Raw genomic sequence first — 15,415 nt, 5'->3', positions numbered from 1 at the left:
AGTTGATAGAGACGCTCTGTGGAAGATATTAAGAATATATGGTGTGGGAGGCAAGTTGTTAGAAGCAGTGAAAAGTTTTTATCGAGGATGTAAGGCATGTGTACGTGTAGGAAGAGAGGAAAGTGATTGGTTCTCAGTGAATGTAGGTTTGCGGCAGGGATGTGTGATGTCTCCATGGTTGTTTAATTTGTTTATGGATGTGGTTGTTAGGGAGGTGAATGCAAGAGTTTTGGAAAGAGGGGCAAGTATGAAGTCTGTTGGGGATGAGAGAGCTTGGGAAGTGAGTCAGTTGTTCGCTGATGATACAGCGCTGGTGGCTGATTCATGTGAGAAACTGCAGAAGCTGGTGACTGAGTGTGGTAAAGTGTGTGAAAGAAGAAAGTTAAGAGTAAATGTGAATAAGAGCAAGGTTATTAGGTACAGTAGGGTTGAAGAATGTGTGGAAGTCGAGAACATTATCTCGGAAAGCAAAAATGGGTATGTTCGAAGGAATAGTGGTTCCAACAATTTTGTATGGTTGCGAGGCGTGGGCTATGGATAGAGTTGTGCGCAGGAGGGTGGATGTGCTGGAAATGAGATGTTTGAGGACAATGTGTGGTGTGAGGTGGTTTGATCGAGTAAGTATCGTAAGGGTAAGAGAGATGTGTGGAAATAAAAAGAGCGTGGTTGAGAGAGCAGAAGAGGGTGTTTTGAAATGGTTTGGGCACATGGAGAGAATGAGTGAGGAAAATTGACCAAGAGGATATATGTGTCGGAGGTGGAGGGAACGAGGAGAAGTGGGAGACCAAATTGGAGGTGGAAAGATGGAGTGAAAAAGATTTTGTGTGATCGGGGCCTGAACATGCAGGAGGGTGAAAGGAGGGCAAGGAATAGAGGGAATTGGATCGATGTGGTATACCGGGGTTGACGTGCTGTCAGTGGATTGAATCAGGGCATGTGAAGCGTCTGGGGTAAACCATGGAAAGCTGTGTATGTATATTTGCGTGTGGACGTGTATGTATATACATGTGTATGGGGGTGGGTTGGGCCATTTCTTTCGTCTGTTTCCTTGCGCTACCTCGCAAACGCAGGAGACAGCGACAAAGCAAAAAAAAAAAAAAAAAAAATATATATATATATATATCTTTCATTCAAATTAATCGCCATTTCCCGCATTAGCAAGGTAGCATTAAGAACAAAGGACTGGGCCTATGAGGGAATATCCTCACCTGGCCCCCTTCTCTGTTCCTTCTCTTTGAAAGTTAAAAAAAAATCAAGAGGGGAGGATTTCCAGCCCCCCGCTCCCTCCCCTTTTAGTCGCCTTCTACGACACGCAAGGAATATGTATATGTATATATATATATATATATATATATATATATAGTATAGATAGGTAGTATGTTTGAGGAAAGGAACCTGGATGTTTTGGCTCTGAGTGAAACGAAGCTCAAGGGTAAAGGGGAAGAGTGGTTTGGGAATGTCTGGGGAGTAAAGTCAGGGGTTAGTGAGAGGACAAGAGCAAGGGAAGGAGTAGCGATACTCCTGAAACAGGAGTTGTGGGAGTATGTGATAGAGTGTAAGAAAGTAAATTCTCGATTAATATGGGTAAAACTGAAAGTTGATGGAGAGAGGTGGGTGATTATTGGTGCATATGCACCTGGGCATGAGAAGAAAGATCATGAGAGGCAAGTGTTTTGGGAGCAGCTGAATGAGTGTGTTAGTGGTTTTGATGCACGAGACCGGGTTATAGTGATGGGTGATTTGAATGCAAAGGTGAGTAATGTGGCAGTTGAGGGAATAATTGGTATACATGGGGTGTTCAGTGTTGTAAATGGAAATGGTGAAGAGCTTGTAGATTTATGTGCTGAAAAAGGACTGATGATTGGGAATACCTGGTTTAAAAAGCGAGATATACATAAGTATACTTATGTAAGTAGGAGAGATGGCCAGAGAGCGTTATTGGATTACGTGTTAATTGACAGGCGTGCGAAAGAGAGACTTTTGGATGTTAATGTGCTGAGAGGTGCAACTGGAGGGATGTCTGATCATTATCTTGTGGAGGCTAAGGTGAAGATTTGTATGGGTTTTCAGAAAAGAAGAGTGAATGTTGGGGTGAAGAGGGTGGTGAGAGTAAGTGAGCTTGAGAAGGAGACCTGTGTGAGGAAGTACCAGGAGAGACTGAGTACAGAATGGAAAAAGGTGAGAACAATGGAAGCAAGGGGAGTGGGGGAGGAATGGGATGTATTTAGGGAATCAGTGATGGATTGCGCAAAAGATGCTAGTGGCATGAGAAGAGTGGGAGGTGGGTTGATTAGAAAGGGTAGTGAGTGGTGGGATGAAGAAGTAAGAGTATTAGTGAAAGAGAAGAGAGAGGCATTTGGACGATTTTTGCAGGGAAAAAATGCAATTGAGTGGGAGATGTATAAAAGAAAGAGACAGGAGGTCAAGAGAAAGGTGTAAGAGGTGAAAAAAAGGGCAAATGAGAGTTGGGGTGAGAGAGTATCATTAAATTTTAGGGAGAATAAAAAGATGTTCTGGAAGGAGGTAAATAAAGTGCGTAAGACAAGGGAGCAAATGGGAACTTCAGTGAAGGGCGCAAATGGGGAGGTGATAACAAGTAGTGGTGATGTGAGAAGGAGATGGAGTGAGTATTTTGAAGGTTTGTTGAATGTGTTTGATGATAGAGTGGCAGATATAGGGTGTTTTGGTCGAGGTGGTGTGCAAAGAGAGAGGGTTAGGGAAAATGATTTGGTAAACAGAGAAGAGGTAGTAAAAGCTTTGTGGAAGATGAAAGCCGGCAAGGCAGCAGGTTTGGATGGTACTGCAGTGGAATTTATTAAAAAAGCGGGTGACTGTATTGTTGACTGGTTGGTAAGGTTATTTAATGTATGTATGACTCATGGTGAGGTGCCTGAGGATTGGCGGAATGCGTGCATAGTGCCATTGTACAAAGGCAAAGGGGATAAGAGTGAGTGCTCAAATTACAGAGGTATAAGTTTGTTGAGTATTCCTGGTAAATTATATGGGAGGGTATTGATTGAGAGGGTGAAGGCATGTACAGAGCATCAGATTGGGGAAGAGCAGTGTGGTTTCAGAAGTGGTAGAGGATGTGTGGATCAGGTGTTTGCTTTGAAGAATGTGAGAAATACTTAGAAAAGCAAATGGATTTGTATGTAGCATTTATGGATCTGGAGAAGGCATATGATAAGAGTTGATAGAGATGCTCTGTGGAAGGTATTAAGAATATATGGTGTGGGAGGCAAGTTGTTAGAAGCAGTGAAAAGTTTTTATCGAGGATGTAAGGCATGTGTACGTGTAGGAAGAGAGGAAAGTGATTGGTTCTCAGTGAATGTAGGTTTGCGGCAGGGGTGTGTGATGTCTCCATGGTTGTTTAATTTGTTTATGGATGGGGTTGTTAGGGAGGTAAATGCAAGAGTTTTGGAAAGAGGGGCAAGTATGAAGTCTGTTGGGGATGAGAGAGCTTGGGAAGTGAGTCAGTTGTTGTTCGCTGATGATACAGCGCTGGTGGCTGATTCATGTGAGAAACTGCAGAAGCTGGTGACTGAGTTTGGTAAAGTGTGTGGAAGAAGAAAGTTAAGAGTAAATGTGAATAAGAGCAAGGTTATTAGGTACAGTAGCGTTGAGGGTCAAGTCAATTGGGAGGTGAGTTTGAATGGAGAAAAACTGGAGGAAGTGAAGTGTTTTAGATATCTGGGAGTGGACCTGGCAGCGGATGGAACCATGGAAGCGGAAGTGGATCATAGGGTGGGGGAGGGGGCGAAAATTCTGGGGGCCTTGAAGAATGTGTGGAAGTCGAGAACATTATCTCGGAAAGCAAAAATGGGTATGTTTGAAGGAATAGTGGTTCCAACAATGTTGTATGGTTGCGAGGCGTGGGCTATGGATAGAGTTGTGCGCAGGAGGATGGATGTGCTGGAAATGAGATGTTTGAGGACAATGTGTGGTGTGAGGTGGTTTGATCGAGTGAGTAACGTAAGGGTAAGAGAGATGTGTGGAAATAAAAAGAGCGTGGTTGAGAGAGCAGAAGAGGGTGTTTTGAAGTGGTTTGGGCACATGGAGAGGATGAGTGAGGAAAGATTGACCAAGAGGATATATGTGTCGGAGGTGGAGGGAGCAAGGAGAAGAGGGAGACCAAATTGGAGGTGGAAAGATGGAGTGAAAAAGATTTTGTGTGATCGGGGCCTGAACATGCAGGAGGGTGAAAGGAGGGCAAGGAATAGAGTGAATTGGAGCGATGTGGTATACCGGGGTTGACGTGCTGTCAGTGGATTGAATCAAGGCATGTGAAGCGTCTGGGGTAAACCATGGAAAGCTGTGTAGGTATGTATATTTGCGTGTGTGGACGTATGTATATACATGTGTATGGGGGGGGGTTGGGCCATTTCTTTCGTCTGTTTCCTTGCGCTACCTCGCAAACGCGGGAGACAGCGACAAAGTATAAAAAAAAAAAAAATATACATATATATATTTTCTTTCTTCTTTCTTTCATACTATTCGCCATTTCCCGTGATAGCGAGGTAGCGTTAAGAACAGAGGACTGGGTCTTTGAGGGAATATCCTCACCTGGCCCTCTTCTCTGTTCCTTCTTTTGGAAGAAAAAAAAAAAAAAAGAAAAAAGAGGGGAGGATTTCCAGCCTCCCGCTCCCTTCCCTTTTAGTCGCCTTCTACGACACGCAGGGAATACGTGGGAAGTATTCTTTCTCCCCTATCCCCAGGGAAATATATATATATATATATATATATATATATATATATATATATATATATATATATATACACTAGTCTCAACCACTTACCCAATTTATCAACCAATCCCCAAGAGTGAATCAACAGCTGAGCTGACTGTGGACTTGCCACAACCAGGATCTGAACCCAAGCACTCGACCCTGGGCGGCCCATTAATGCGTCACAGTCAGGAATGCTAACTGTTACATAATAGAGGTATTATAACCATTTCAGACATCCATGCCCTGGTTAGGTTAAGTTTGACTTTAGTTGAAATTGTGCTCCCGAAGGTGTAGGTTGCCTTTAGAACGATTGTGACCTTCAATTCTACCACATATCACTACTTTCTGTGATTTCCAGGACCCAAAGCTTCGGTTCTCACGGGAATCCCCCCCCCCACCCCTTATCGTTGGATATGGGGATTATCTGAGAAGGATGTGATGTGAGGTACAAATGAAGGTGAGAATCATACAAAACACATCCATAAAACCGGATTTTTTTTTCAACTTTCAGACTGGTGAATGTCCTAAAGTTATTTTAACTAATTATCCTTGTACCACGTGTATCAACTGCTGTTGGTGAAGTGTATATAGTTTCACTGTCATTGAAAAAGTGGTATTCAGTACAGTTAGTTACGGGAAACTCAGTTGTGGGAAAGATCCAACCTATGGTAAAGCAACTTGAGCCACACACTTAAAATACATAGCACTCAACACCTCACTTTGAATAACACAGACTATAACAAAGAAGTAAATAAAAGTGAAAGAAAATAAAAGCGCTTGAATGTAAGTGAACTCACCAAGGAAATCGAAAAACCTCTATTCCAGAGGAATGGTCAACAGCAATCCTTTGAAGCGATATTATGGTACGTTAAAACCGGGTTACAAATGAGGAAATTGATTTATAACATGTCCTAAGGGATAATGAAATATATACATATATACATATATATATATAAATTAAGTTGTACAAATTTTTTTTATTATTCTGTTGCAATTTACATTTCGTTTTCTAATAAGAACAACGTCAAATTTCAACGACTCATATCTATCACAAATACGTGACCCGATCATATTGTTTTCAGAAGCATCTTTTCCTGTTTTGAATGACAAACTCCAAAGTTCAAAGGTGCTTATATTTATTCATATTTATTTACTTTGTCGCTGTTTCCCGCGTTAGCGAGGTAGCGCAAGGAAACAGGCGAAAAAATGGCCCAACCCACCCACAGACACATTTATATACATACACGTCCACACACGCAAATATACATACCTATACATCTCAACGTATATATATATATATATATATATATATATATATATATATATATATATATATATATATATATATACACACAGACATATACATATATATACATGTACATACACATTACTCACTTTTGCATTTAGATCATCCAACAGTATTTCCTGGTTTCATGCACCAAAACTGTTGACAGACTCAGCTGTTCCCAAAACACAACCTTCGTCACTTTTTTCATATGTCCAGTTGCATAAGCACTAATAATCATTCATTTCTCACAATCCACTTTCACTTTTACCCATATTAGTGTGGAGCTAACTTCCTTACACTCTTTCACATATTCTCATAGCTCCTGCTTCAGCAGTATAGCAACCCTTTCTTTACCTTTTGCCCTCACACCAACACCTGACTTCACTCCTACAACATTCCCAAACCATTCTTTCCCATTACCCTTAACCTTTGTTTCACTCAGAGCCAAAACATCCATGTTCCTTCCCTTAAACATACTAGCTATATCTTCTTTTTTTCTCTTTTTGGTTATATCCTTACATATTCAGAGACCCCAGCCCATTCCTTTGAGGAGGATAAGCAACTTTACTTTGTCATCCCACTGCTCACTACCTTTTCTCACCTACCCACCTCCTGCCCTCTGCATGCCATACACTTTCCTCCCCCCATGTTAATGCTGCTTCCTTAAATTCCTCACCCACTACCCTAGCTTTATTTACTCTCACCTCTTAGCCATTCTACACTAATCTCTCTTGGTGTTTCTGTATACAAATCTCTTTTCTAAGCTCACTTACTTTCACCACACTCTTCTCACCTATATTGTTTCCCCTTTTCCAAAAACTTCTACAAATCTTCCCGTTTGCCTCCTCCAGGTGATGACCAAACATCACAGCAGCTGCTCCCAATCACATTCACATCCATGAGTCTCTAGCTCACACATCCATTGTTATGTAATTCATTAATGCCTGATTTCTTGCTTTCTTTTTTATTCACATGGGTACTCTTGCCAACTCCTGTCCACTCAAACATTTTTAAGTGTTATTAAGAACAAAGTCTGACAGATCTATGATCCCTAGTTCCTGGCATCATGGGGTGCTAAGAATTTCCAGGTATCTGCCTGACACTACTGCCTATGAGAGAGAGGGCTCTGGCAGTAGTAGTACTGGCCTCTCTTATGACCTTTCCCTATACGTTAGACCTTCCTCTTTTCCTATTCACTATACCAATATTCGTGGTCTCTCTAGTAACCTCTCCTCAGTTGAACACCATCTGTCTAGTACCTCTCCTAATATCTTACTTCTTTCAGAGACACAGTTGTCTAATAATGTTTTCAGTAGTTCCTTTTTCATATCCAACAATAATCTTATTCAAAATTCTGGTTCAAAGGTGTTTGTGCTTATTCCATCATCAGCACATTCGGTGCATGCCTCAAGGACCTTGATACCCCAAACTTGATGTTATGTGGCTCAAGGTCTGTCTCTCAACAACACTATTCCTGTTTTGCCTATTGCTCTCCTACTTCTACAAATTTTATATCTTTCTTAAACTATCTAAACTCCTGCCACGAGACTGACATCCTCTCATCCGCAAGCCAAGATGCTCTACCTCAGGGATTTCAACATTTACCATAAGGAATGGTTAAATTCCTTATGGTGAATGTAATTCCTGGAGAGATTGAAGCTCTCATCTTCTCCATTCTCAATGATTTAGAACAAATTATCTCCCACCTTACCGTTATTCCTGACTGCTGTGACCACTTTCCTGATATTCTGGATTTGTTTTTCACCCTTAGTCCTTACCGCTGTAAATACAGTCTCACCTTCAATTGGTTCATCTGATCACACCCTTATAGATGTATGTATTCTAATGATACCTCCCCCTCCAGTAGCCCCTTCTAAGTATAAATACTCACACATCAACAAAGCTGACCAGAATAACTTACATAACTTCTTTTCTGACTTTCTTTGGGTAAATTGCTCTCATGTGGTGATGCTTCCATCTCTGCCAAACAGATAGCAGAGTTATTCTTGCAGGAATGGAAGCACTTACACCTTCTGCAAAGATGACCTCTTTATCCAATTCATGGTTCAACCATTACTGTGCTGAGGCCATTCAGGCAAGGGATCAGGCATAGTTGGCTTGGAAAAACTCTCCTTCCTCTGGCTCCCTTTCAGCCTTTATCACTGCCCATAATCAATGTAAACATGTTATCCTTGAGGCAAAGCACTCCTTTCTTCAAAGTTATTGTGATAACCTCTCTTCATCATACATTGATGTGTATTTCTGGTCTTTAGCTAAGGGCATCTCTAACAATTATTGCTCTGCCTTTCCTTCACTTTCGTTTTATGACGGCACTATACCTGTCTCTGCTGTAAACAAAGCAACTCTTTTTGGCTCCCATTTTTCCTCTAACTCCACCTTGGATGACTCTTAATATTCCTTCTCCCCCTGATGTTTCTGTTACTAACCAATTCTATTTCTCTCCTGGTAATCTCTTTTCATACTGTTCAAAAAGTGCTTCTCTCAGTGGATGCAAGCAAGGCTTATGGCCGTGGTGGCATCATTCCCCGTTTACTGAAAGAGGGTGCCTTTGAACTTGCACCTGTTACTGCTCATCTGTTCCATTTGTTTGAAAACCAAAACTTTAACTTCTCCTTGGAGGCATGCATTAATACATTCCAACCCGAAGGAGGGTGACTGTTTTGACTCCTAACCTCTATCATACTATTGCTTTGAAATCTATCGTTTCCAAAGTCTTTAAATCCCTCTCCAACTTCCATATCCTTAAACACCTTGAAAATCAGTCTTCTCTCTGATCACCAGAGGTGAGATCCACGACCAATATTCTTTCCTATTCTGCTTATGTCTGTTCATCATCCCTGAAAGATTTAGGGGAGTCATGTGTAGTTGCCCTTGATATATAAAAAGCTTTTGAACAGGTCTGGCATTGGGGTCTCATCTCTAAGCTTCCCTCTTTTGGTTTCCCTCCCTCACTTTGCTCCTTCATGTCTAGCTTCCTCTACTGCCGATCTATCTCTGTAGTTGTTGATGGATCAGCCTTCTCCCCTTTCTCCATCATCAGCGGTGTCCCTCAAGGCTCTGTCCGGTCCTTTACACTTTTTATCCATTTTTCCAATGATTTCCTTTCCTTCAAAAATGATCAAATGCACTCATATGCTTACAACTCAGTGTATTCATCCACGTCCTTTATTTCTGCTCCTTCTTCACTCACTCGATCTGCATCTCTTCTTGACAGCTTCCTCAGTAAATTTAGACAAAATCTAGTTAAGTTTAATACCTCCCAAGACCCACCTATCAAAAACTCCTCACACTTCTCATCTCTCCTTTGACAGTTCTATAATTCCATGCTTGACTCAATGAACAAACTTGGTATTACTATAAAATCCAATCTTTCTTGGAAACTCCATATTGTAGGAATAGCTAAGTCTGCTTGTAAAAAACTGGATGTCCTGTTTTAGATGTCGAAACTTCTTTTTTCTGAATAGTTACTCCATTTATACAAATGACTCATTTGTCCTTGTATGGAGTATTGCTCTCATACCTGGTGTGGTTCTAGCTCTGCATCCTTATTTGATGAGTTGAGTCAAAAGTGGTCCAACTTATAAACTATCCCAGGCTAACTTCCAAACTTGACACTTCCGAGAGCTGGCTGCATGTTTACCCCCCACCGCTAGATAGACCATGCAATACTCAGTAAGCTACTGTGTCATGTGATTATTATGTGGCCATTGGCAACTCAAAGGTGGACCATTTTGATGACTGCTTCTTTCCCTAAACATCATAGGTTTGGAACTCTCTACCTTCTCATGTCTTTCCCATTTTAAAAGAGGTTTTCCACTTCCTCCAAAATTTGTAAAGAGTTTCCCTTTTCATTTTTCTCTCCATATTTCAGTTAGGGCCTGGCCTTGATGAGAACTTTTTGTCCATGACTGAAACCTTCAATCTATAAAAAAAAATATCCTACTTACAAATGTATTCTTTTGTATGCCCTACTTTTTAAACCAGACATTCCAAATGGCCAGCTCTTTTTTAGTACAGAACAAGCTGTTTGCCATTTCCATTAACTTTGGTGAATACCCTATGCCCCCCAATTATTCCCTCAACTGCCACATTACTCACTTTCACATTTAAATCACCCATCACTAATACCTGGTCTCTTGCATCAAAACTGTCAGCACACTTGCTCTACTGTTTTCCAAAAAACTTGCCTCATCATTTTTATTCTCATGACCAGATGCATAAGCACTAATAATCACTTCTCTCACAATCCACTTTCATTTTTAAGTCTGGAGCTCACTTTCTCACACATTCCATCAACTCCTGCTTTAGCAGTAGTCCTACCTCTTCCTTAGCTTTTGCCCTCACACCAACCCCTGACTTTATTCATTCCCCAACCACTTTTCTCCTTTACCCATGAACTTTGTTTCACTCATAACTAGACCATCCAGGTTCCTTTCCCCAAGTATACTAGCTATCTCTCCTTTCTTATCATCTTAGTTACACCCACATACATTTAGACACCCAAGCCTAAGCCTTTGAAGAGGAGGAGCTCTCCTCATTTGGCTCCTTTTTCTGTTCACTTTTTGAAATTGTAATACTAAGATGAGGATAATTTTCTCTCAGCCCCTGCTTCTGTCTCTCTTTGTCAACATGCAGAGGATATGGAGGTGGAATTCTTTCCCCTTATCCCAGTGTTGACTCTCATCTTTCCTATTTTTCAGCCCCAGCATGTTTCTCTTGATCTGCCTTTTTTTCTTCTGCATCTCCCAGTTACTTGCATTCTCTCCCTGTGAATAATACCCATAAACTTTCCTTCTCACTTTCAGTAGCTACTTAACTTATCACTTCACCTCTCTCCATCCTCTCTCATGCCTACCTCCCACCTTTTTCATGATGCACACTTCTCTTGCATATGTCAGCACCATTTTCCTAAATACCTCCCATTCCTCACCCACTTCCCTAGCTTCATTTACTCAACTTTTTGCTATTCTATACTCAGTCCTCCTGGAATCTCTTCACACGAGCCTCTTTTCCAGGCTCACTTACTTTTCACCATCCTCTATCTTTCTATATCTCTGATGCCTGTGCCCTTCTGGAACTCCTTCAAGGGGGTGGCCAGGGCAATAGTCTCCATAACTAGTCAACTCCAGTGTTGCTCCTTAGCCTTTAGTGCCTTGCCTTGAACAGGCTTCTACCTAATGTTCCTACTGACTACTTTTACCTAATGCTCCTGCCAAATGTTCCTACCTACTACCTCTACCTAAATGTTCACATTTACCACTTATGTCTGTTACTCCTACCATTTTGTCAAAAGGCAGGGCTAGTACATTAGTGATCTCCGTAGGAATACCTAGAGTTATGAAGAATGACCTGTGTTAGTTAAGTGTTGTTATGTGTGACAGAGAGAGATTGTATGTTTGTGGACTAAATGCCAGTAGTCCAATTGTGGGTGAGGTGGAAAAGAACAAAAGACATGTTCCTAGGTCAGAGGTGTGCAAATAGACAACCAATGAAATGCTGGCTCACTAACTAATACCCAAGTGGGTAGTACTGGTAATATACCTCCCTGGTCATTGGCTACCTTCCAACCGCTACCTACATCCTCTTTTCACCCATATCACTTCTTCTTTTCTGAAAGCCTCTACAAATCTCCATCCTTGCCTCCATGTACCGTCTACCCTTTCAGTTAATTTACATCCAAGGGTCTTTCTTTTGCACACTTATCATTTAGTATTTAATCTAGTAATGCCCACTCACTATCTTTCCTACTCCACATACATTTATGTGTGTCCATCTTTTCAAAACAGGTATATTTGAGCACTCCTTTTTTAGTAACAACAAAAGTTGTTCATTTCAACTTGCATAACTGAATACTTCATGCCCCTAAATTACACTTTCAAGTGCTACATTACCCACTTTCATTCAAATCACCCATCACTAATATCTGATTTCTTACTTCACTTCAAAATTTTCTCTTTTGTCAGTTCTCTCATGGCCAGGTGCATGAGCATCAACAATCGCACACCTCTCATAATCCCCTTTCATTTTTACCCATGTCAGTCTGGGGCTCACTTCCTGTTACTCATTCACATTCCCACAACTCCTTCAGCAGAAGTGCTACCCCATCTTTAGTTCTCATTCTTGGAGTACATAATTTTTTGTGTGTGTACCTGCATATATGCAATGAATTATGTATTAATTTTTACAATATTATACATTTTAGTGAAGTATACATTTGCATAGTGAATTATCTTAATATTTTTTTGTATCAAATGTTACCCTTTTTTTATGGGATGGTGATAGGGCAGATTTCCCTCTTAACTGCCCTACCCATACCAAAATTCTAACTTACTATAAACTGTAAAGGTCAAGTGTTGGATTTTCATCCTTAAAGTTTAACAGCTTTACATATTATCAACCACCTAACTGAACATGGCAAGGTTCACAGCCATAAAAATTTGCCATCCCATCTTGAGCTGCTGTCTTAAGCTGAGGCCCAGTTGGCATATTTAGAAATTGGCCCTGGATGATGGCACTCCCTACCCATTCTAATTCTGGTCTATTTTGTTTGGGTTTTCCCTTCCTTTTTGTTAGAGGTTTAAGTGTATAGGTCTCTTACAGAATTTGCCCTACGATCTACATGGACCTTAACGCGGTGGAAGGGTTTGTGTGGAGCAGTTTTGGCTTAAGCTATGACAGTGGGGATTTCCCTTTCCCTGGTAAGTTAACCATAGTGCAAAGGTCAAGCTTGAGCTCTCAGATAAACACATATAAGCTATTTTCTCTCATATACTTTTCATTCTTCCCTTCTTGTTCTCTCAAAACTGAAATTGGCCATTTGTTCGAGATTAATGAATTTCTAAGAGTACTCTAAACTGTAGTAAGAGCACTGAATAGCCTTAGATGCTCCAGTGCTTGGCTTATAAGCCTAAATTTTATAAGTCAATCCAATCCTACAGCATTTGCAGTGGTGGGAGCTACTGTTTATGCAGATCACCCCTTAGGGTTGGACCGCAGGTGGCCTCTGGCTATTCCACAGTACAAACTTTTAATACCATGAACATTTAGAGATCAGGCTTCCTCCAAGAATAGACAGCGAAAAAAAAAAAATAGGACCAAGCCTGTTATATATAAAAAAGTATCTATATTTTTTTTTTTTTTTATACTTTGTCGCTGTCTCCCGCGTTTGCGAGGTAGCGCAAGGAAACAGACGAAAGAAATGGCCCAACCCCCCCCATACACATGTACATACACACGTCCACACACACAAATATACATACCTACACAGCTTTCCATGGTTTACCCCGGACGCTTCACATGCCTTGATTCAATCCACTGACAGCACGTCAACCCCTGTATACCACATCGCTCCAATTCACTCTATTCCTTGCCCTCCTTTCACCCTCCTGCATGTTCAGGCCCCGATCACACAAAATCTTTTTCACTCCATCTTTCCACCTCCAATTTGGTCTCCCTCTTCTCCTCGTTCCCTCCACCTCCGACACATATATCCTCTTGGTCAATCTTTCCTCACTCATTCTCTCCATGTGCCCAAACCATTTTAAAACACCCTCTTCTGCTCTCTCAACCACGCTCTTTTTATTTCCACACATCTCTCTTACCCTTACGTTACTTACTCGATCAAACCACCTCACACCACACATTGTCCTCAAACATCTCATTTCCAGCACATCCATCCTCCTGCGCACAACTCTATCCATAGCCCACGCCTCGCAACCATACAACATTGTTGGAACTACTATTCCTTCAAACATACCCATTTTTGCTTTCCGGGATAATGTTCTCGACTTCCACACATTTTTCAAGGCTCCCAAAATTTTCGCCCCCTCCCCCACCCTATGATCCACTTCCGCTTCCATGGTTCCATCCGCTGACAGATCCACTCCCAGATATCTAAAACACTTCACTTCCTCCAGTTTTTACCATTCAAACTCACCTCCCAATTGACTTGACCCTCAACCCTACTGTACCTAATAACCTTGCTCTTATTCACATTTACTCTTAACTTTCTTCTTCCACACACTTTACCAAACTCCGTCACCAGCTTCTATATAGAATAGCTTATTTTTCCATGGCATCTTTGATTGGGTTTCCGTAACTTCCCAGTGTTGTGATTTCATCCCATTTTCCCGTGATTAAGGTATTTTTTAAGTGGACCAGGTTAAAGGGTTTTAAGCCCTTTAGTGTATAAAGAATAACAGACATACCCTTCTTTTTATTGTTTCATCTTAGGATTCTTCTATCCCTGATAAGCTTTCTTTACCTGTCAAGTAGCCCAAGTTACACGTACCAGGAGTTTGGCAAGCTGCTTCATGTTTCCTGAGTCATTGTTGGGAATATGATATTTTTATATATCCATCATTGTAGCAGAAATGTCTGATTGCCCTGCGTAATAAACTGGTGATATACTAGCTGATCTTTTCAATGATAGTGGACTAACCCAGCTAGGTGATCTATTCATTGTTCATATGTGTCCTTTACCCTCAAATTCTCTTCTTCACCAGAGGACCTTGGCATTCCTCTGGGTCTTGCTTATTCTTCAACTGGGACCAATGTGTATAGTATAGTATAGTATAGTATACTGACTGTGGGAAGGTATTACACCTGGCAAATCCTACATGAAACCCTACACGAATGCATCCAGTACAGAAACTTCACTTCTTCCAAACATTTCCTTGTCCCTGAGAGGTATTTAGTTTGCTTGAAGTGGGTTATAACACTAAATATTCGGAAACACTTTTGGAAAAAAGGCTTTCCATCATATGCCCATTTTAATAATATATGCATATGTGGTTAGCTTCCACCATATCATGTATGAGCACAATTTATTTGGACTTATAACATTTAATGCTGGGTCTTGGTTTTAAAACAAGATGTCTTTCCAAGATGGAGTACAAATCTAATTGATATAGCTCAAGTAGTAGGAAAAGCGTGTCTTATTAAGACTGGTTCATCCAATGATGCAGTTTCCTACGACGGCATCCAAAATGTAAATCAGTGACTTGCTTTGTCACTGACTTAGGAAGTTTCTCAGGAGTTTGTCAACAAAGCCCCTCTGTCTCCAGCACACACTGCAGACCTCCAGCTTTTCATTCACTTTCTTCACAGATTAAACAGCCATCATGACATCACCCATCTTCCCTGAAAGGTACTCACCATCTTTCAGTCCTGTTTATTACTATATTCAGTGCCTTACCATGTAACCCTTATATCTATATCACCTTCCATAAGACATCTATGTTAACCCTGTCATTCACTCTACAAATCCATAAATACGACATACAGGTAACTCAAAAAAATCTTTTCACACTCTAAAGCAAAGAACTGGTCCATGCACACACTCTCTCCTGAAACAATATTGCTCCTCCCCATTCAGCTT

General features: G+C 41.0%; 1 protein-coding gene across 2 annotated transcripts in view; it reads right to left on the bottom strand.

Moving 5' to 3' along the window:
- Nup62 (Nucleoporin 62kD) overlaps window positions 1–5,615 on the bottom strand; it is a 189,721-nt gene extending 184,106 nt beyond the window's left edge. Inside the window, exon 1 of one of the 2 annotated variants that reach the window (XM_071678851.1) lies at window positions 5,525–5,615. Coding sequence is in view for 1 of the 2 variants with exons in the window: in XM_071678850.1 (XP_071534951.1) it covers window positions 4,797–4,899 (103 nt within the window). In the remaining variant the exon portion in view is untranslated. Of the gene's footprint in view, window positions 1–4,796; window positions 4,915–5,524 lie in introns of those variants that run through there. The other variant, XM_071678850.1, reaches the window with a different exon arrangement.
- Window positions 5,616–15,415: the final 9,800 nt, after the last annotated feature.

The sequence above is a fragment of the Panulirus ornatus genome, chromosome 28 (genome assembly GCF_036320965.1).
Source record: "Panulirus ornatus isolate Po-2019 chromosome 28, ASM3632096v1, whole genome shotgun sequence".
Taxonomy (NCBI): Eukaryota; Metazoa; Arthropoda; class Malacostraca; order Decapoda; family Palinuridae; genus Panulirus; species Panulirus ornatus.
The sequence above is the reverse complement of the archived record's forward strand: the minus strand, read 5'-3'. Positions and strand labels throughout refer to the sequence as shown.